The 20329-nt window shown below is 46.2% G+C and overlaps 1 protein-coding gene across 5 annotated transcripts in view; it reads left to right on the top strand.

The window, feature by feature from the left end:
• The window catches only part of LOC142489331 (fibronectin type III domain-containing protein 8-like), a 71619-nt gene that overhangs the window by 43867 nt on the left and 7423 nt on the right, over window positions 1-20329 (top strand). For 4 of the 5 annotated variants that reach the window (XM_075589891.1, XM_075589890.1, XM_075589888.1 and 1 more), the window contains exon 3: window positions 19344-19638. In XM_075589891.1, the coding sequence (XP_075446006.1) occupies window positions 19344-19638 (295 nt within the window). The remainder of the gene's footprint in view (window positions 1-19343; window positions 19639-20329) is intronic. The other variant, XM_075589889.1, reaches the window with a different exon arrangement.

Genomic DNA, 20329 nt, shown 5'->3' with positions numbered 1-20329 from the left:
GAAGGAAGCTGAAGACGTAGGGGATACCTTTGCTTCAGTGCAGGAAAGCAGGAAGCTGAAGACGTAGGGGATACCTTTGCTTCAGTGCAGGAAACCAGGAAGCTGAAGACGTAGGGGATACCTTTGCTTCAGTGCAGGAAAGCAGGAAGCTGAAGACGTAGGGGATACCTTTGCTTCAGCACAGGAGAACAAGCGGAAGCTTGTGGCAGAACAGGTGACATCCAGTAAGGACTATGCTCGGCAGGGAGCATTGTGGGAACACAGTACTTAAAGGCCAGCGGGCCAATCCCCGGCGGGGGGTGTAAAGGTACTGCTCCAATGAGTAAATGCAAATCTAGGTTTCAGTGATAGGCTGCACAGCTGTAGTAGATACCAGAGGGAGTGTGTGGCAGTATTGCTTTGGTGAGTGAATCCAGGCTGTAGTAGATACCAGAGGGAGTGTGTGGCAGTATTGCTTTGGTGAGTGAATCCAAGCTGCAGTAAATATCAGAGGGAGTGTGTGGCAGTATTGCTTTGGTGAGAGAATCCAGGCTGCAGTAAATAACAGGAGAAGTGTTCCAGGACTGCACAGGTCTCCAAGGTGAGGCAAACCGTAAACCGCGGAGCGGATTCCTTACACTAGGAGACCATCTTGAGGTTATCTATCCAGATTTGTGAATTCTCTGTTTCTGTTTTACCTTTTTCTTGTGGCTGCAGCTACAGTATCTAATTCCTTTTGCAATGGTGAATTCTTTGTTTTGTGTGCTTTCCATTGGAGGTGAGCCTTCCCAGCGAGCGGCCCCCTCCAGGCTTTTGTTGTTTCGGTGTTGAAAGAAGTTTTATTGTGGTTGGCTTTTTCCATTATATCTTGCTTGGCCCAGCTTAACAAACAGCAACATGTAAAATTTGTAGTGACAACTGCGCTCCAGTGTTTGATCACACAAATGATGGAGAAAAGAACTCAGGCTAATAGGACATAACATCCTCTGTGGGGTCAAAAGATCCCTGAGGTAGGGGCAAGCAAAAAAAAAAAAGCTGTGTGTGCTGAGCACGCGCATAGTAAGTGAAACTTCTTTGACTTTTGTCACAGAAATTGTATTTGTGTTGGTGTTGGTGATGTTTTAATTAAAAATCAAAATACAATCTCAATGACAAAATGCAAATAAATTTGACTTAGAATGCGCGTGCTCGGCACACATCCCCTGTATTAGCTATTTGCACTAAGTGTGAATTCCGCGTGTGACTGTGCGTGTGACTGTGCATGTGACTGAGAGTGTGCGTGTGACTGAGAGTGTGCGTGTGACTGAGAGTGTGCGTGTGACTGAGAGTGTGCGTGTGACTGAGAGTGTGCGCGTGTGACTGAGAGTGTGCGCGTGTGACTGAGAGTGTGCGCGTGTGACTGAGAGTGTGCGCGTGTGACTGAGAGAGTGCGCGTGTGACTGAGAGTGTGCGTGTGACTGAGAGTGTGCGCGTGTGACTGAGAGTGTGCGCGTGTGACTGAGAGTGTGCGCGTGTGACTGAGAGTGTGCGCGTGTGACTGAGAGTGTGCGCGTGTGACTGAGAGTGTGCGCGTGTGACTGAGAGTGTGCGCGTGTGACTGAGAGTGTGCGCGTGTGACTGAGAGTGTGCGCGTGTGACAGAGTGCGCGTGTGACAGAGTGCGCGTGTGACTGAGAGTGCGCGTGTGACTGAGAGTGCGCGTGTGACTGAGAGTGCGCGTGTGACTGAGAGTGCGCGTGTGACTGAGAGTGCGCGTGACAGAGTGTGCGCGTGTGACAGAGTGTGCGCGTGTGACAGAGTGTGCGTGTGACTGAGAGTGCGCGTGTGACTGAGAGTGCGCGTGTGACTGAGAGTGCGCGTGTGACTGAGAGTGCGCGTGTGACAGAGTGCGCGTGTGACAGAGTGTGCGTGTGACAGTGTGCGTGTGACTGAGAGTGTGCGTGTGACAGAGTGTGCGTGTGACAGAGTGTGCGTGTGACAGAGTGTGCGTGTGACAGAGTGTGCGTGTGACAGAGTGTGCGTGTGACAGAGTGTGCGTGTGACAGAGTGTGCGTGTGACAGAGTGTGCGTGTGACAGAGTGTGCGTGTGACAGAGTGTGCGTGTGACAGAGTGTGCGTGTGACAGAGTGTGCGTGTGACTGAGAGTGTGCGTGTGACTATGCGTGTGCGTGTGACTGTGCGTGTGACTATGCGTGTGCGTGTGACTGTACGTGTGCGTCTGACTGTGAGTGTGACTGAGTGCGTCTGACTGTGAGTGTGACTGAGTGTGAGTGTGACTGAGTGTACGTGTGACTGTGAGTGTGCGTGTGAGTGTGACTAAGTGTGCGTGTGACTGTGAGTGTGTGTGGGGGTCGTGGGGGTCAGTGTGTGGGGGTCTGGGGGGGTCAGTCAGTGTGTGTGGGGCTCTGGGGGGGTCAGTGTGTGTGGGGGTCTGGGGGGGTCAGGCAGTGTGTGTGGGGGTCTGGGGGGGTCAGGCAGTGTGTGTGGGGGTCTGGGGGGTCAGGCAGTGTGTGTGGGGGTCTGTCAGTGTGTGTGGGGGTCTGGGGGGTTCAGTCAGTGTGTGTGGGGGTCAGTCAGTGTGTGTGGGTCTCTGGGGGGTCAGTCAGTGTGTGGGGGTCTGGGGTGGTCAGTCAGTGTGTTTGGGGGTCTGGGGGGGTCAGTCAGTGTGTGTGGGGGTCTGGGGGGGTCAGGCAGTGTGTGTGGGGGTCTGTCAGTGTGTGTGGGGGTCTGGGGGGTTCAGTCAGTGTGTGTGGGGGTCTGGGGGGTTCAGTCAGTGTGTGTGGGGGTCTGGGGGGTTCAGTCAGTGTGTGTTGTGGTCTGGGGGGTTAGTCAGTGTGTGTGGGGGTCTGGGGGGGTCAGTCAGTGTGTGTGGGGGTCTGGGGGGGTCAGTCAGTGTGTGTGGGGGTCTGGGGGGGTCAGTCAATGTGTGTGGGGGTCTGGGGGGGTCAGTCAGTGTGTGTGGGGGTCTGGGGGGTTCAGTCAGTGTGTGTGGGTCTCTGGGGGGTCAGTCAGTGTGTGTGGGGGTCTGGGATGGTCAGTCAGTGTGTTTGGTGGTCTGGGGGGTCAGTCAGTATGTGTGGGGGTCTGGGGGGGTCAGTCAGTGTGTGTGGGGGTCTGGGGGGGTCAGTCAGTGTGTGTGGGGGTCTGGGGGGGTCAGTCAGTGTGTGTGGGGGTCTGGGGGGGTCAGTCAGTGTGTGTGGAGGTCTGAGGGGATCTGTCAGTGTGTGGGGGGGTCCGGGGGGGGTCAGTCAGTATGTGGGGGGGTCCGTCAGTGTGTGGGGGGTCCGGGGGGGTCCGTCAGTGTGTGGGGGGTCTGGGGGGGGGGGTCCGCGCGGGTTGCGCCCGGGTTTTTGTAACACCGCTTCCTGGGGGGCCCGCAAACGCCCGCGTCACTGGAGGGCTGAATGGCGCCGCTGCCAGCCGCTTCTGCGCATGCGCGGCATGGCAGCGGTAGTGGAAGTTAGGCGGGCACATGTGTGGGCTGGGAGGGAGGTCCCATTCGGGTTAGGAAAGGGGGGGGGGCTGTCCCGGTCGGGCGGTCTCTGCTGTCCCGGTCGGGCGGTCTCTGCTGTCCCGGTCAGGCGGTCTCTGCTGTCCCGGGCAGCAGACGGGGAACGGCAACACATGTTTACAGCCGTGGCAGCGGGCGGGGAACGGCGCCGCTGCCAACCGCTTCTGCGCATGCGTGGCTTTCCTCCAGTCCCCATGATTACTGAGCATGCGCGGCTTGGCAGCGGATGTGCGGGGGGAATGGCGGCCGTTAGGAGCGGCGCCGGCGGCTATCGCCGCCGCCGCCGCCGCCGCATATGTCATTAGCCATGTGGGGGGAGCAGCGCCCGTTAGGAGCGGCGCCGGCGGCTATCGCCGCCGCCGCCGCATCTGATTTGTGGAGCGGGTGTGATGTCAGTGTTGGGGTCGGGCTGAGCCAGAACACAGCCCGGCCTCAACTGCCAGCACTGACGTCACATCCGTTTCATTTCTGTCTCCACAATCCATTTTTGCCCCATCACGAATGAGGTGCCACTAAGGAAGTTTCACTTCAAAAACCCATAATACCTCCAACGGCGATGGTCCCCTTCAAAGTGTTAAAAGTACTTGCATATTGCACTGGTCCTTTGGATTCCTGGTAGACGTGCAGCCAAGTAGATATGGATAGCTGTAGAGAAAAGAGGAAACTGACGCACAGTCCAATGAAGTGGGTCCCAGGATAACAAATTTGTTATACTCCTTGACAAAGAACTACTATTCGAAACGCACAGGCGGTTGCTCTCCTCCGTTTGTTGGATATTTTCACATCAATAAATATTTATTTTTGTTATCCTGGGACCCACTTCATTGGACTGTGCGCCAGTTTCCTCTTTTCTCTATAACAAACAGCAACAGGCTGTAACTTTGAACTTTCTGCCACATTTTCTGTGGCGCCTTACCAACCAGGCTCACCTTGCTGCCTTCAGATAATCCAAATTTGTCTTTTGTTTGATTCATGATTCTTTTGGTGGTGAATTTGGTCTCTGTGCTTACTTGCTCTTTTTCTGGTGACTCAAATAGAAAAGTCTTGGAACCTTCTGTGACTCAATTTTGCTGCGTGAACTAATGCGAATTGTTTTCCTTTCGCATAGTGGGGAGAATTCTATCCTTTTTTGCGCCACTTGGGCTGAGAATTCTTGAAAGATTAATAGCTTGTTACTTTCGTAGTGCAGATCTGATTATTTATTTATTTATTTATTTTCCTGTAGGCTGCTTGCACGTTTGCCCTGTCTGCATAGTTCAGGAACCTCATGATGACTGGTCTCGGTCTGGCTTTGTCTTGGTCCCAGTCTGTGAGCTCTAGCTATCTTCAGATTCTCTGCTGAGCGTGGCATTTTCAATGCTTGTGGCAACCATTTTGAGCATAGCTGAATTAGATCTTTCCCTCTCGCAGTTTCTGGAATCCCTATTATACTTAGGTTATTCCTGCGGCTTCTGTTTTCCAGGTCATCTAGCTTTTCCTGTATGGATACTATGGTTTTAGATTGTGCCTCAACCTTGCTTTGTAGTTGCAGGACTTTTGTCTCAAAGACCAGAGTTCTGCTCTCCACCTCCTCCAATCTCTGTCCATGCGAGCTCAGCTGTGACAATGTCTCCTGCATAATATTTTTAAGATCTGATATTTTTCCTCAAAAAGAGGGGACATTAATTTCAGCACCTCTCTGGCTTTGGCCTCCGCCAAAGACATTTCCTGTGCTTTAGGTATCGATGTTGTCCTTTCTTCTTCAGATCTATCTGGAGATTGTGTTTCTGGGGCCACTTTTTTTTTAAAAATAATTTCTTTGTCTCTTTGCTCATTATTCTTTTTATTGGTGCTTGCTTTATCTATAAATGTATCCATTTTAAAGTGTGTTTGGGGTGCCTTTTACTTTAACCTGCACATAGATGTATGCTACACACTTAGCTGGGTGTCTTATTGTGCTTTATAGTTTGTGTAAATCTTAATTTTAAGGGCAGCCTGATCCAACATGTCAGCAGACTAGGGGCTTTGATGGGAGAGATAATCACAAAAGGAAAGTCTCTGTATACTGCACTCAGTTATGATGTGAAGTAAATAGGGCTGTGTAGACGGACGTTCACAGAGGTACACAATTGGAGGCTTTTATAAGGTGAAATTATAATAAGGCTTTATTGTGCCTTTTCCTTTTCATCAGGAAATCATCCAAACACAGGGGGGGGGAACAAAGCTTCTATTCACTTGGGAGTATTTCTAGTGAAATCCTATGCAATTAATTCACATCTCCGTTAGTTAAGCATTTCTCCCAGCCCCAAACATATTGCATGAAATAAGCAGATATAAGCAGTCTCTTAATTATGAAAGTCTTATCTGTTTCTTGGAGGGAAAATCTTCTCAGTTCCTGGTTCAGCTCCCTTCACTCAGGGTGTGTCAGCTTCAGGTTAAGTAGTTTTCCCTGTGTTTTGAAATCAGCTCTGCTGTGTCTTCTGGCAGAGCTCAAGACATGTGTTGTCTCCAAAGGTCAGCTCACAAGTGAGCTAAGGAGTCCCTTCCTGTCTCAACAGAAAGGCTTTTGTAAGCAATCTAAATCAGGGAGGTGGTGTTTATTAATTGACTACCAGCAGTTAACCCCCACACTGCTAGATTAAAGGCACATTACTTGAACAGGGATTATTCCCCTGTTACATACCTCCTCTGTTTGTGGGAAGCTCGGGCTTGCACGGCCAAAGCCCATCCTTCCACTCTCATTCTAGATATCTCAGTGACTTGAATGAGAGTGGATGGAGGAAGAGAACCCTCAGTCCTGTTGGGATTGGAGCCCTTTCTCCAGTTTATTCGTGTCTCCTCCTGAAGGTGTTTAAGATCAGCACCCCTCAGTCGCTCGAGGAGAACTTTCTCCAAGTATAGTCTTTTTTCTACGTGCGCGGTCATGAGATTTCCCTCGCGTCGGGTGCTCGTCTTATTGTAGGCATACTGTATGGCAGCAGTTGCAGAGCGTTTAAAAACAGCCCTTTGAGTTTTCCCACTCAATGGGGTTGCTAGTTCAGCCCCTTTTAGATTAAGTTGCAATTCCACACCCAATTCCAGAGTATGTCCCATCTTTTCAGCTTCATCAGCTAAGGATTCTTCTGGTTTTAATTCAGCACGTGTACCTTCTTTTGTTGCCTGCTGGGTGGCTGAAGGTTTTGCTAGTGCTTATTTAGGTGGTTCAAATTTTGCAACCTTGTCTTTCAGATGAGCGGTATTCCCAGCTCTCACTGTACCCTTGTCTTCATGGGTTTTTGAGGCTGTGGGATACTGACGCTTAGTCAGGGTCAATACTTGTCCTTGTAGGACTGTAATCTCATCCGCGAGAGATCCCTGTTTTTTGAGTGCGTCTTGCAAGTCTCTTCTCAGGGAATTTATCTGCATGCTTTGCTTTCTCTGAGCCTGCCTCCACATTTTTATTGCATTGTGGAGCACTATGAACTTCTTTGCTTGGGCCACAGTTACTTGTTTCAGTTTCTGGACCTTGTTGTGCTCCCTTTTGTGCCGCGTCACCTGGGTTCTAAGCTTGGCTTTTAGTGTTGCTTTGGTGATGCTCAGGGTAGCCTTCAGTTTCTCATGCTGCTTTGCGGGGACATACTGGGTCATCAGACATTCCTGCAGCACTTGAATTTCTTTAGCAGCCTGCAGCTCTTCTTCCTGCAGCGTTTGCTGCTTCTCCTCAACATACTGGAGGTGTGTACGCAGACCTTGCAGTTGGTTCTGCAGTCGGTGCTCTGCTTCAAATTTTTCCTTGACTTCTTCTGTCAACTGAAAATTTTCTTCTTTCAGTTTTAAGTTTTATCTTTTTAATCTTGAATTTTCTCTTTTTTCAGTCTCTGTATTCTTCAGGACTTCTTTGCAGTCCTCCTTCCATTTACGCACATCTGCTTTGAGAATGACACTCTCCTGGCGTGAGACTTCCTTCTCTAGGTTGAGGGTTTGAAGCTCCTTCTGAGAGACTTTGAGATCTGTATCAAGATTACCAATAGTTTCTTTAGCAATGTCCAGCTCCTCAGTGAGACTGTGTAGTTCCTTTCTGGAAACTTCCAGGTCTGTGCGGCAGCTGTTGGTCTCTTGATGTGAGACATCAAGCTCTATACGAAGAGTGTTAACCTCTTGCTGGAAGACTGTCATCTGCTTCAGTGCCTCCTCATACTTCCGCTTTAGCGTAGCCACCATTTTATCCGATTGGCTCTGCTTTTCATCCATGGCGGAAATAGTAGCCTTTGCAGTATCTAGCTCAGTCTTGAGATCCTCCAATTCGGTCTTGGCCGCAGAGTAAATTGCGAGCACCTATCCCTTTTTAAGGGCTGACTCACTTCTTGAACCCTGACTATGGCTGGAAGGCAAAACCCCTATTTCAATGACCATATTACAGGGTTTGAAGCTCCTTCTGAGAGACTTTGAGATCTGTATCAAGATTACCAATAGTTTCTTTAGCAATGTCCAGCTCCTCAGTGAGACTGTGTAGTTCCTTTCTGGAAACTTCCAGGTCTGTGCGGCAGCTGTTGGTCTCTTGATGTGAGACATCAAGCTCTATACGAAGAGTGTTAACCTCTTGCTGGAAGACTGTCATCTGCTTCAGTGCCTCCTCATACTTCCGCTTTAGCGTAGCCACCATTTTATCCGATTGGCTCTGCTTTTCATCCATGGCGGAAATAGTAGCCTTTGCAGTATCTAGCTCAGTCTTGAGATCCTCCAATTCGGTCTTGGCCGCAGAGTAAATTGCGAGCACCTATCCCTTTTTAAGGGCTGACTCACTTCTTGAACCCTGACTATGGCTGGAAGGCAAAACCCCTATTTCAATGACCATATTACACTTTGTGATAGGCAAAATAAGGTTTAGCTACTTCAGCAGTCTCTTCTGGGTTTTTGTAAGTTTCAGTGCAGTGTGTATCCCTTTAACTCTGATCTCTGCTGCATGAGGGTTTTTTTTTTTTTCAGACTGTTTGTAGGCCAAAAAGCATAACAAAAAATTTCACATAAAAATCTCCGGTCCTTTTTAACTTCAAAGACACCTCTTGTCCCACCTCGGACACCAAATGTAGACGGACGTTCATAGAGGTACACAATTGGAGGCTTTTATAAGGTGAAATTATAATAAGGCTTTATTGTGCCTTTTCCTTTTCATCAGGAAATCATCCAAACACAGGGGGGGGAACAAAGCTTCTATTCATTTGGGAGTATTTCTAGTGAAATCCTATGCAATTAATTTACATCTCCGTTAGTTAAGCATTTCTCCCAGCCCCAAACATATAGCATGAAATAAGCAGATATAAGCAGTCTCTTAATTATGAAAGTCTTATCTGTTTCTTGGAGGGAAAATCTTCTCAGTTCCTGGTTCAGCTCCCTTCACTCAGGGTGTGTCAGCTTCAGGTTTAGTAGTTTTCCCTGTGTCTTGAAATCAGCTCTGCTGTGTCTTCTGGCAGAGCTCAAGACATGTGGTGTCTCCAAAGGTCAGCTCACAAGTGAGCTAAGGAGTCCCTTCCTGTCTCAACAGAAAGGCTTTTGTAAGCAATCTAAATCAGGCAGGTGGTGTTTATTAATTGGCTACCAGCAGTTAACCCCCACACTGCTAGATTAAAGTCACATTACTTGAACAGGGATTATTCCCCTGTTACAGGCTGTATTAAAAATGAACTTTTAATACACAAATTAAAAGAATGTCAAATAGTAGAACATAGACTTGACAGTGAATGAATATTTACAGTGAAGCAAACAAGGATAAAACCTGTGTGCCTGAACCAAATGAACAGGTTAACGTAAGTAATGAACAGGTGTTCAAAGTAGTAGAAACACCCTTTAGGGGTGGACAACGAAGGATCGATAGTAGGATTAGTATATCACTATATCTGTCTTAAGCCCACATGTTGTAAAATAGAATGGGCTGTTTAAGAATAAAGCTAGTGCTATAAAATTAGCAATATTGCCTATATACAGATAAGAACCTGCGCTCCAATAGTAATGTATCAGAAATCCGGCCAGGAGGTGGCATAAGAATATTTAGATAAACACAAACGTAGGAAGTCCCCTTAATGGAGGGTTCAAATAGTGTATGTTACTCTGATGTAGTCAGCAATAAAGTGGATATTGCTGAATTGATGTAAAGCAGTTTAAAGTCAGCTGCATATCTGTAGTCGATACATAGAGTGGTGTATAGTTGACTTAATTGTGGCCACTATGATGTAACTGAGGTTGGATGATAACGTTATCAACAACCAAATATTGTCTCACGTTGCATAGTATAGAACCTATCACTGCAATCTGCTGTGCAGTGGACTAAAATTTAAACGGCTATAGCACAGTAGAGAGTAATAAACACGAACTCTATCCTGACTGAATGACCTAACTATATATAGAAATTTAGTGCTAGCTAGTCTATAACATATAGAAGCGATAGCGCTATTGTGTCCACAAATAATGGCAATTAGAGTAACAATGTAGACAACCAGTAAACCGTCAGTCTAACCGCCAGACGGAGTGGTTGCTACACTGTATCACCCCTAAGGTTCAGGCACACTGACGCATCAACGTCAGAACGGCGACCTGACGCACGTTCATGTCATATGTCGCTTTGGTGGGAGAACAGAGCTACATGTCAGCCACCGACAAAGTGTTTCTTTTGGGCCCAGGGGTATACAGGTTGGTGCTGGCCGAGTATTACTGCCTTTATATTTATTTATATTTCTATATATAATCTTCCTCCGCCGCCCGCACTCGTCATCTCCTCATGGGCTCCGATCTGGTCTCTTTGCCTTTGTAACGCCTGTATGCCCGCAGACCTGGCCAGTCCTCAGTACTGAGGTGGGAAGGGTTTTACCACGCACCCACAGCAGTGAGGGCATGCCCGGAGTGTGGTATGGCGTTGCCGGGCCTGTAGAAAGATGGTTAGTAATACTTGCAACGCCTTTGGGATTCAGAGTAAGGATAGTGATGTCCGAGTGCCAGATTCCAGGGATACAGAGAGCAGGATCGTAATGTTCGTAAGCCAGAGTCCAGGGATAACAGAAGTCAGTAAAGTCTTGTCCGTAAGCAGGGTTCAAGTGCAGTAGAGAGCAGGGTAATCCAGTACAAGCAGAGGTCAAGCCAGGGAAATCCAGGGGTAAGCAGGAGCAGGAACAGAAGCTGGAAAACACAGGAGAGCCAAGCATAGGACTGCACACACAGAGGTTACAAAGAACTATGCAGAGCAATGAGTGAGAGGACAGACAAGGGTTATAAAGGAGCGAACACCAATGGGAGAGAGAGGAGGAGCAGAGGGTGAAGTGAGAGGCAGCAGAGATAGGTGAGAAGGAGAGGAGGAGGAGACAGGTGAGCCAGAGAGGGAGATAGCCTGAACAGCCTGAGAGGAGGAGCAAGGGGTCTGGGAAGGCCTACAAGAGGAGCGTGTGCGCGCGCCCTCTGTAAGGTTAGAGTGCACGCCCACAGGCTGTGTCAAGAGGCGCATGGAGCGCCGCGCCGCAGGGACACCCGCCGAGGGTGGAGGGAGAACCGGAGGGGAGTCTGCAGGATGTATGGGGACCGGAGCGGGAGCGGAGGGAGGCCGTGAGCGGGGAGTATTGTACAGGGAAACGGGAGACTGAGGAGACGCGAGTGCCCTTCGGGGAACGCGCGCAGACGCTGGGAGAGCATTAGGAACTGCCGCAGAGGGACGGGTGCGGGAGGAGGAAGGGAGAGCAGAACGGGGAGGCAAGGAAGGGACATGAGAGGCAGGAGGAAGCGCAGCGCCAGGGACACATGGAGCAGAAGGAATCCCCTGAACTGTCACAGCCTTTAAGTACCGCTAGCTGGTTGACAACACCTATACGGTGCAGGAGGGTAATCCCCATAGGGCCACCTCCTTATCTCTCGCTGATTTATGTGCTCCACATGGCGTCTTCGGGCTCTGCTCCGAGGTCCGTGAGCTGGCGTGCACGCTCCCCGGTCCCAATTCTGTGCCGCGAGAGGGCCTTGCGGACTCTTCACAGTCGCACCCGCTGTATCTTGCGGTACATCGCGGGAGCCCCCGCGTGTCTTCCCCTTGCGCTTCCGCCCGGCTGCTTGTTCATCCCGGCGATTTTGGCAGAGTCTCACAATGCCTGCATGCCTGCACCAGCCCGCCGTCTGCTTCTTCTCTATCCTCCTGTCCCTTTAGCATCTCACTGAGCTCCATTAGGGGCACATTCAGGGAGGCTTGCAAGGAGCTCCTCTAAGAAGCGGCTAGTACCCAGGCCCGCCTACGGAAGTCAATTTTTGTATTTATTAATGTTTAAACAAATTGTATTATAAATAATGTTAAACAACACTACATACTGTAGAACCAAAAGGCAGGAGCCAAAAGAAGTGAAACACCTCCCAAGTTTCAATGATACCATGTGATGCTCATATAAAAATGCTAGAATTGTAAAGATTTAAAGCAGCACTACAGCCTGGGACTTAAAATATTTTCATCTTTCCTGAACCACTGCTGATTGGTGCCGACACTGGTGTTAAAGAGATATTTTGTATTTTTTTTTTGTCCTGGCTTTTACACAAAAAACCTAAACATGACCGCCAGGGTCACCAGTAGAAAGCTGTGACATGATCTCCCGATAACAGTATGACTTCTCTATTGGCTCTCAGAGCAAATCCTGACCTGGGCAGCCATGTTGTTTCCCCAATTTGCTTGGTGGACCTCTCGTCCAATCCAGACTTGGTACTCCTGATCTAGGGGATTAATGGATGATGGAGGACCACAGATCAGCCATGGACGATGCCTGCCTTCGATTCTGATAATATTGAAAAAAATTAATATATTGACACTGATATATTGAGTGTGTTAACAGAGCAATTCAAAGTCATTAATGTTGTGTAATATTTCTGTACCTTTTGATCCCTCTTTTCAGGCCCATTCAGAAGCAATTTTTCTTTTTCAATTACTTTATTACTGGTCTAACTATACAGAATATCACTTCTTATTAAATTGTCCGAAATTGGTGACGCGAGTTTATTTCCTTCCCTATTGAAGTGCTACGGTTGGACATTGTAGATAATATATAGCCTTTTGTTACCAGTTTATTTATAAAATATTTTACCAGGAAGTAATACATTGAGAGTTACCTCTCGTTTTCAAGTATGTCCTGGGCATAGAGGGTATGATGACAAATACATGGTTACAAATGCATAGTTACATTACGTGTGCAGGGGTTATACATTATATACAAGACATTACATGCACAGTTAAAGATAATATGTTGTATACATATAATGTATGTAACGGTTACAGACCAGATTAAAATGTGAGACAGGTTTAGTTTTGAAAGAACTTAGGGACCTATTCTAGTAGCTTCGATAACCAACTCATCTAGGATTTTGAGCAGTTCTCACAAAATTTTGCTAGGCAGCTATTCAGAAAGCCTCAATGGGTTGGCGAAATCATACGGGACGGCATTTTTTCTCGATTTTCTCGCTCCTGACCAAACTCACCGAGCGGTAGCTGCAAAAATCCATATAGCACAATTTCGATACATTTTGGCTATTCTAGTAGCTTCGATGAGATTATCGGAGCTCTGGAATTGCGGCTTTATCAAAGATTTCATCTCGCCAGCCCTAGGGTAGCGAGATGGGATCTGAGAGCAGGACTTATTAAAAAAAAAATGCATTTTTCCTGCATCGGATTGAAGCCAGCAGTCTCCGGAGCTGATACACATTAATATCAGCTCCGGAGACCCCTGACTTCTATCCTATGCAATAAAAATACATTTATAGGCAACTTCATTACCTTAGCGGCTAACCACTAAGGCAATGAAGGGGCCTGGTTTATTGTGGGTAGCGGGGGAGGGTGAAGGTGGTATTTGACCCATTGTGGGTGTTTATGCCTTCGGGGGGGTTTTCGGGAGGAGTTAACCCCTTAATTCCCTTAGCGGTTACTGCCACTAAGGGAATGAATGGGTTAACCCCTCCCGCTACCGACCCAGTAGGCATAAACACTCACCGCGGGCCAAATGCCACCTTCACCCACCCCACTACCCACAATAAACATTACAACAAAATAATAGCCAATACATCCATTCATTGCCAGTGTGGTTACCTTTGCCCTCGATGGGAGCAAAGATAACCCAAATGGCAAGGAATGAGCACCCCCTCTACCCCCAACAGCCATTACAGTACAGTAATGGGCAAAATTACTATTATCCAGATCTCGATAATAGCTCATTTGCCTATTCAAAATAAAATATCCAGCCAGCATAAAGTAAATAAAATTTCTACTTACCCCTACCAGGATAAAGGCTGTCCTCATCACCGTCCTCTGCTTCCATGTCCTCCGTGGGCAGCAACAGTACAATAAAAATACAAACTAATGGCCCCTAACCCCTTAATCACTTTAGCGTTTAGTAACCGCTACAGTAATTAAGGGGTTAATCCCCCCTCTCCGATACCCACTCGGATGGCCTAACCACCCTCCCCAGGGCAACTACCTCTACCCATTGATTGGCACAGTGATACATCATGCCCATATAATATGGGCGTGATTAGCCACTATAACAGTCAATGGGCAACCTAAAAAAACAACAGCACCTAAACACAACAATAAAAAAATGAGCACCTAAACCACACAACAATAACAAAACCCAAGCACCTAAACAACACAACAATTAAAGAAACCAATCACGTAAACAACAAAACAATAAAGCACAATCAAACGCCTAAACAACACAACAATAAAAGAAATCAAGCGCCTAAAAAAAAAAATGTAATAAAAACAAGCACTACAAATACATAACAATTAACTCAAAACAAGAAACACCAATACATAACAATTAATTAAAAACAACTATTTGCCTAAAAATGCATTGCCTGTCACTATATTTACCTACAGCCCTAAAGGGGCATAGATAAATACATTGGCAGTCAATGGGCAAGCAAAAAAATAAAAATGAAAAAATACAATAAAAAAACCTGAATTCAAATTACATACATTCAATGTTTTTCTTACCTTTTTAGATGTCTTCACCCTCTGATTCCCGATGTATCAGGAAGGTTTCCATCTGTGATGTGAATCTCGGCTTTAGGTAAAATCTTCTTTTCTTCTTTCTTCAATCTTCTTTACTTGTAATCCATAGGGAGATGTTGTCACGTCGTCTTCTTAAGAGAAACATATTATCTAAGGCCTGTGATGTCACATTTTAGTGTCAGACATAACAGCTCCAATCCGATTGGATGCTGTACCATGTGACAGGCTTTTATTTATTTTTTTATTTTTATTTTTTTATGATGTGACGTCATTTCCAAGGGAGGTACGTCACATCCTTAAAACCACATGGCTGCCATCACATGGTACTACAAGCAATTGGATTGGGGACAATCCGATTGGTTGAAGTACCATGTGACATGCTCCATATTTATTTTTTTAAAGAATATGACATCATCTTTAAGGGATGAGGTTGTATCCTTTAAAAAAAATGGCTGCCATCACATGGTACAGGAACTAATGGGATTGTTAGGTATACCACGTCGTACACTCACAATCCCATTGGTTCCTGTACCATGTGATGGCAGCCTTTTAAAAAAAAGAAGAAAAGGACGTGACAACACAGTTAAAGATGATGTCACATCCTTTTTTTTAAAATGGGACATGTCACATGTTACTTCAACCAATTAGATGTACACAATCCGATTGGTTGTAGAACCATGTGATGGCAGCCATGTGGTTTTAAGGATGTGACGTGCCTCCCTTGGAGATGACGTGACATCCTTAAAAAAGTAAAAAGCCTGTCACATGGTACAGCATCCAATTGGATTGGAGCTGTACCATCTGACACTAAAATATTCACAGGCCTTATAGAAGGCCTTTCCCGTCACATTTTATTTTAAGAAGACAACGAGATAATATCTCCCTATGGATTACAAGTAAATTAGATTGAAAAAAGAAGAAAAGCTTTTACCTGAAACTGAGGATTGCGTGGCGGATGGAGAGCTTCCTAATACACCGGGAATCGATGGTTGAAGACATCTAAAGGTAAGAAAAACATTGAATGTATGTAATATAACATTTTCAGGTTTTTTATTGTATTTTGTGATTGCCCATTGACTGCCAATGTATTTATCTATGCCCCTTTATGGATATAGATAAATACCGTAACAAGCAATGCATTTTAAGGCAATTGTTTTGATTTCTTTCATATATATTTTTGTTGATTGTTATTGTTCTTGTTTGTTTTTGTGTGATTGTATTTTTGTCGATTGGTTTGTTTAATTCTTAGGTTTTTTGGTGATTGATTTGTTTAATTATTGGTTTATCTTTGGTGATTTTTTTTTATTATTATGGTTTATTTTCGGTGATTTTTTGTTTTGATTGTGGTTTATTTTTGGTGATTATGCCCATGTTATATAGGCATGATGTACCACCGTGCCAATCAATGGGTAGAGGGTGGTGGTTAGTTGCCCTGGGTAGGGTGGTTAGGCTATCTGGGTCTGTAGCGGAAAAGGGAGTTAACCCCTTAATTACTATAGCGGTTACTAATCGCTAAGGTGATTTAAGGGGTTAGGGGCCACTAGTTTTTTATTTTTTTATTTATTGTACTGTTGCTGCCCACGGAAGACATGGACGCAGAGGCTGGTGATGAGGACAGTCTTCAAACTGGCAGGGGTAAGTTTTATTTACTTTATACTGGCTGGATAATGTTTTATTTTAAATGGGCAAATGCACTATTATCCACATCTGGGTGAAGATGCCCCACAGGTGGGTGGTTAGGCCTACTGGGTGGGTAGCGGGACCCCTTCATTACCCCTCTACCACTTGCCCTCTTGACCCCATTCCCTCCCATCTCCTAAAACCTCTTGCTCCTACAATAATCCCTACGCTCAAACACATTTTTAACTCCTCCCTCTGCTCTGGAACCTTTCCATCTTCCTTCAAACATGCAACAGTCATACCATTACTCAAAAACAGCAAGCTTGACCCTACCTGTCTTTCTAACTATCGACCTGTCTCCCTCCTGCCTTTTGCCTCTAAACTCCTTGAACGTCTTGTATTCTCTCGCTTGCTCCATTTTCTCAACACCTATTCTCTCCTAGACCCTCTACAATCTGCTTTCGCACTGCTCACTCCACGGAAACAGCCCTCACGAAAAAATAACTGACGACCTCCATGCTGCCAAAGACAGGGGTCATTACACTCTGCTCATATTACTCGACCTCTCTGCAGCATTTTACACCGTGGACCACCCTCTTCTCCTTCACATTCTCCATACTCTTGGTCTTCGGAACAAAGCTCTATCCTGGATCTCATCCTACCTCTCCCATCGTACTTTCAGTGTCTCTTCTGCTAACACCTCCTCCTCCTCTATTGATCTCTCTGTGGGGGTACCCCAGGGCTCTGTCCTGTGACCTCTTCTCTTTTCTCTGTACACACTCTCTCTAGGTGACCTAATAACATCTCTTGGGTTTAAATATCACCTCTATGCTGACGACACACAAATATACTTTTCAACACCTGACCTTACACCTGCTATACAGACCAAAGTTTCTGAATGTCTCTCTGCTATATCATCCTGGATGGCCCTCCGTCGCCTTAAACTCAACATGGCTAAAACAGAACTCCTCATACTTCCTCCCAAACCTGGCCCTACTACCTCCTTCCACATTACTGTTGGAACTACGATCATCCACCCAGTAGCCCAAGCACGCTGCCTAGGGGTCACACTCGACTCCTCTCTCACATTCGCCCCTCACATTCAAAACATTTCTAAAACTTGTCGCTTTTTCCTCCGCAATATAACAAAGATACGCCCTTTCCTCTGTTGCTCGACTGCTAAAACTCTGACTCAGGCCCTCATTCTCTCCCATCTTGATTACTGTAACCTCCTGCTGTCCGGCCTTCCTGCCTCTCACCTGTCTCCTCTACAATCTATCCTAAATGCTGCTGCCAGAATCACTCTACTCTTTCCTAGATCTGTCTCAGCATCTCCCCTCCTGAAATCCCTCTCCTGGCTTCCAATCAAATCCCGCATCTCACACACATTCTTCTCCTCACTTTTAAAGCTTTACACTCTTCTGCCCCTCCTTACATCTCAGCCCTAATTTCTCGCTATGCACCATCCAGACTCTTGCGTTCTGCTCAAGGATGTCTTCTTTCTACCCCCTTTTTATCTAAAGCCCTCTCCCGCCTTAAACCTTTTTCACTGACTGCCCCACACCTCTGGAATGCCCTTCCCCTCAGTACCCGACTAGCACCCTCTCTATCCACCTTTAAGACCCACCTTAAGACACACTTGCTTAAAGAAGCATACGAATAGCACTGTGAACATTCTGAACACATGATACATAAAGCTTGGCCCCCTGCAGACGCACTTACCAGAACTCCCTCCTCCTGTCTCTGTACGTTCTCCCTACCTACCAATTCGATTGTAAGCTCCTCGGGGCAGGGACTCCTCTTCCTTAATGTTATGTTTGTCTAAAGCACTTTTCCCGTGATCTGTTATTTATATTATCTGTTATTTATTCGATTACCACATGTATTACTACTGTGAAGCGCTATGTACATTAATGGCGCTATATAAATAAAGACATACAATACAATACAATTACCATAGCGATTACCCCTTCATTACCATAGCGATTCCCACAGCTATGGTAGTGAATGGGGTTAACTCCTTCCGCTACCTTCCCGGCAGGCCTTACCACCCACCCTGGGGCAACTATCCACTTCACCCACCCCCTCTTCCTCAAATAAACAGGCTATTCAGGTTTAACCCCTTCATTGCTTTAGCGGCTAGCTGCTATGGCAATTAAGCTGTTTTTATTTACATTTGAATACTAGTGTCCGGGGACTCCCTGTTTCCCGAGATACAGGCCCCAGTATGGGGTGCCAATATCCCCATGCAATGTTTAAATCTCCCGCGTCACGTGACCAGGACATTTAAATGCATAGGTGATACCGGCACCCCATACTGGGGCCTGTAACTCGGGAAGCAGGGGGTCCCCCGACCTGAAATCAATGCAGTTCTGCTCCGGAGACACCCTTCTCCCGCACACTGGTATTAAAATTTAAATAAAAACACTGCGATCACCTTTAAGAGCTGTGCAGGGAGATGCGGCTCTCTCTGTGCAGCTCAGATTGCGAGAAAATTGCAGGGAGAGAACTTAGAAAAAATCTGAGATTACTTTGCTGCTACGCCGTACGGTGTTGACATTTTCCTGCCTCACGGTTTGAAAGGGTTTTAGATTCTTTCTGAATACCTTGATAACACAAATTACAAACCGGTCAGCGGGAACATGCCAAACTTTGCGAGATAGCAGCAAACATATCAAAGCTACTAGAATAGGCCCCTTAGACTGATGGCGGCTGTGAGAGTCTCCGGTTGATTGTCACAGTTGTGGGATGCACGCTAAAAGAAGGAAATGTGGCCGGATACTTTGTTGAACCTTAAAACCATGAACAGTCTTTTGGAGTCTGATCTCAGATTATTAGTGCTGCATGTGGTAGGGGTGAGGAGCTTGTTCAGATAAGCAGGTAGCTTGCCCAGAAAGTATTTGAAGTTAAGACAGGAAAGGGTGAACTTTGCGCCTAGACTCTGAGATTTTCAGCATTTCACAGTGATGTGTGTTGTAGTTGCATTGGAGGACAAATCGGCATTTTGAATTTTAGAGGGTATCAAGTTTGCTAAGGTGAGGTTGGGGTGCTGTGCCATATACTATGTCGCCATAGTCTATAATTGGCATTAGAGTCAGCTGGTCAGAAAGCGCATCGCACAGAAACATAGAAACTTATCTGCTGTGTGATGCGCTTTCTGACCAGCAGACGTAGGGATGAAGATCCTTTATTTTTTGTAAAGCCTTTTATGTCATAGTTTATTTTTCTCATTTGACCATCCATTTTGCTGTTTTGTCCACAGTTTCAGCAATAACAGTGTCCCCTCTACTTGTGACGGTGTCCTTCCATTGCCTACAGATGAACAAACCAGTGTAACCTCTCGTTCTGATTTGTGTGGAAGCTCCAAGGATCCTCAGTCATTGGACTTTGACAGGGATACGAATGAGGTGGACTGCGTGTTACGTAGCGTCACCCCGGACACATGGCGTTCTTGTGAAAGTACCACTGATTCATCCGTTGCAACCTCCCATTTTTCTACACAGGTGCCTGATCCACTAGTAATATACAAACATGCAGTGGATCACAATACTGCAAAAGTTAAGTATTTACATAGACTGATCGGCATTATTCTGTCCGGAATCATGCTGTCTTTTGCTTAATTTGGATCTAGCCACTTCAGTAGAGTAGTAGAGAAGGAATTCACTAACATCTTGATTCCTCTCTGCTCTAAAACCATGTTTTGCAAATATTCCTGGAAGACTGTATGTGCACCCTGTTGTGATTTTTTTTATTTTATGAGACTGCACACCAGGGGTTGAGCCAGCTGAGGCTACAAGAGAGAAAATGCTGGGTGCTTGCACAGATACAGAAACTGCTTCTGGAAACAACGATCAAATGGAAGGATTACTGTGGCACACCAGTATTGAAAGTAAAATAATTAATTTATTAAATAACGTCTGAGCCATTGTCTAGTAGCACAGCCCTCACAATGGGCTTTCTCTATACATTATCAGGCATGAAGCAGGTGAAGCCATTCTGTGATGCAGAGTCAATGGGGTTATCAGTCTAATGTGCACTAAATTACTATTATACAGTACTACCACTGTAGAAACATCATTGCGTACTGTCTACTAGTGGAAATAAATCTCATCCATAATTTTGGTTTGGTTCCTGTAAGTTAAAAGCAAGGGTTCACTTTGACCTTTGTGAATCCATTGTATAAATACAGAGGCCATATTTTACCAAGCTGTGTGTAGGAGATGTGTGCAGAGGTTTAAAACAGGAGTC

Source organism: Ascaphus truei, chromosome 3, assembly GCF_040206685.1.
Source record: "Ascaphus truei isolate aAscTru1 chromosome 3, aAscTru1.hap1, whole genome shotgun sequence".
Classification (NCBI taxonomy): Eukaryota; Metazoa; Chordata; class Amphibia; order Anura; family Ascaphidae; genus Ascaphus; species Ascaphus truei.
Note: the sequence above shows the minus strand (reverse complement) of the source record. Positions and strands in the feature narration are given on the sequence as shown.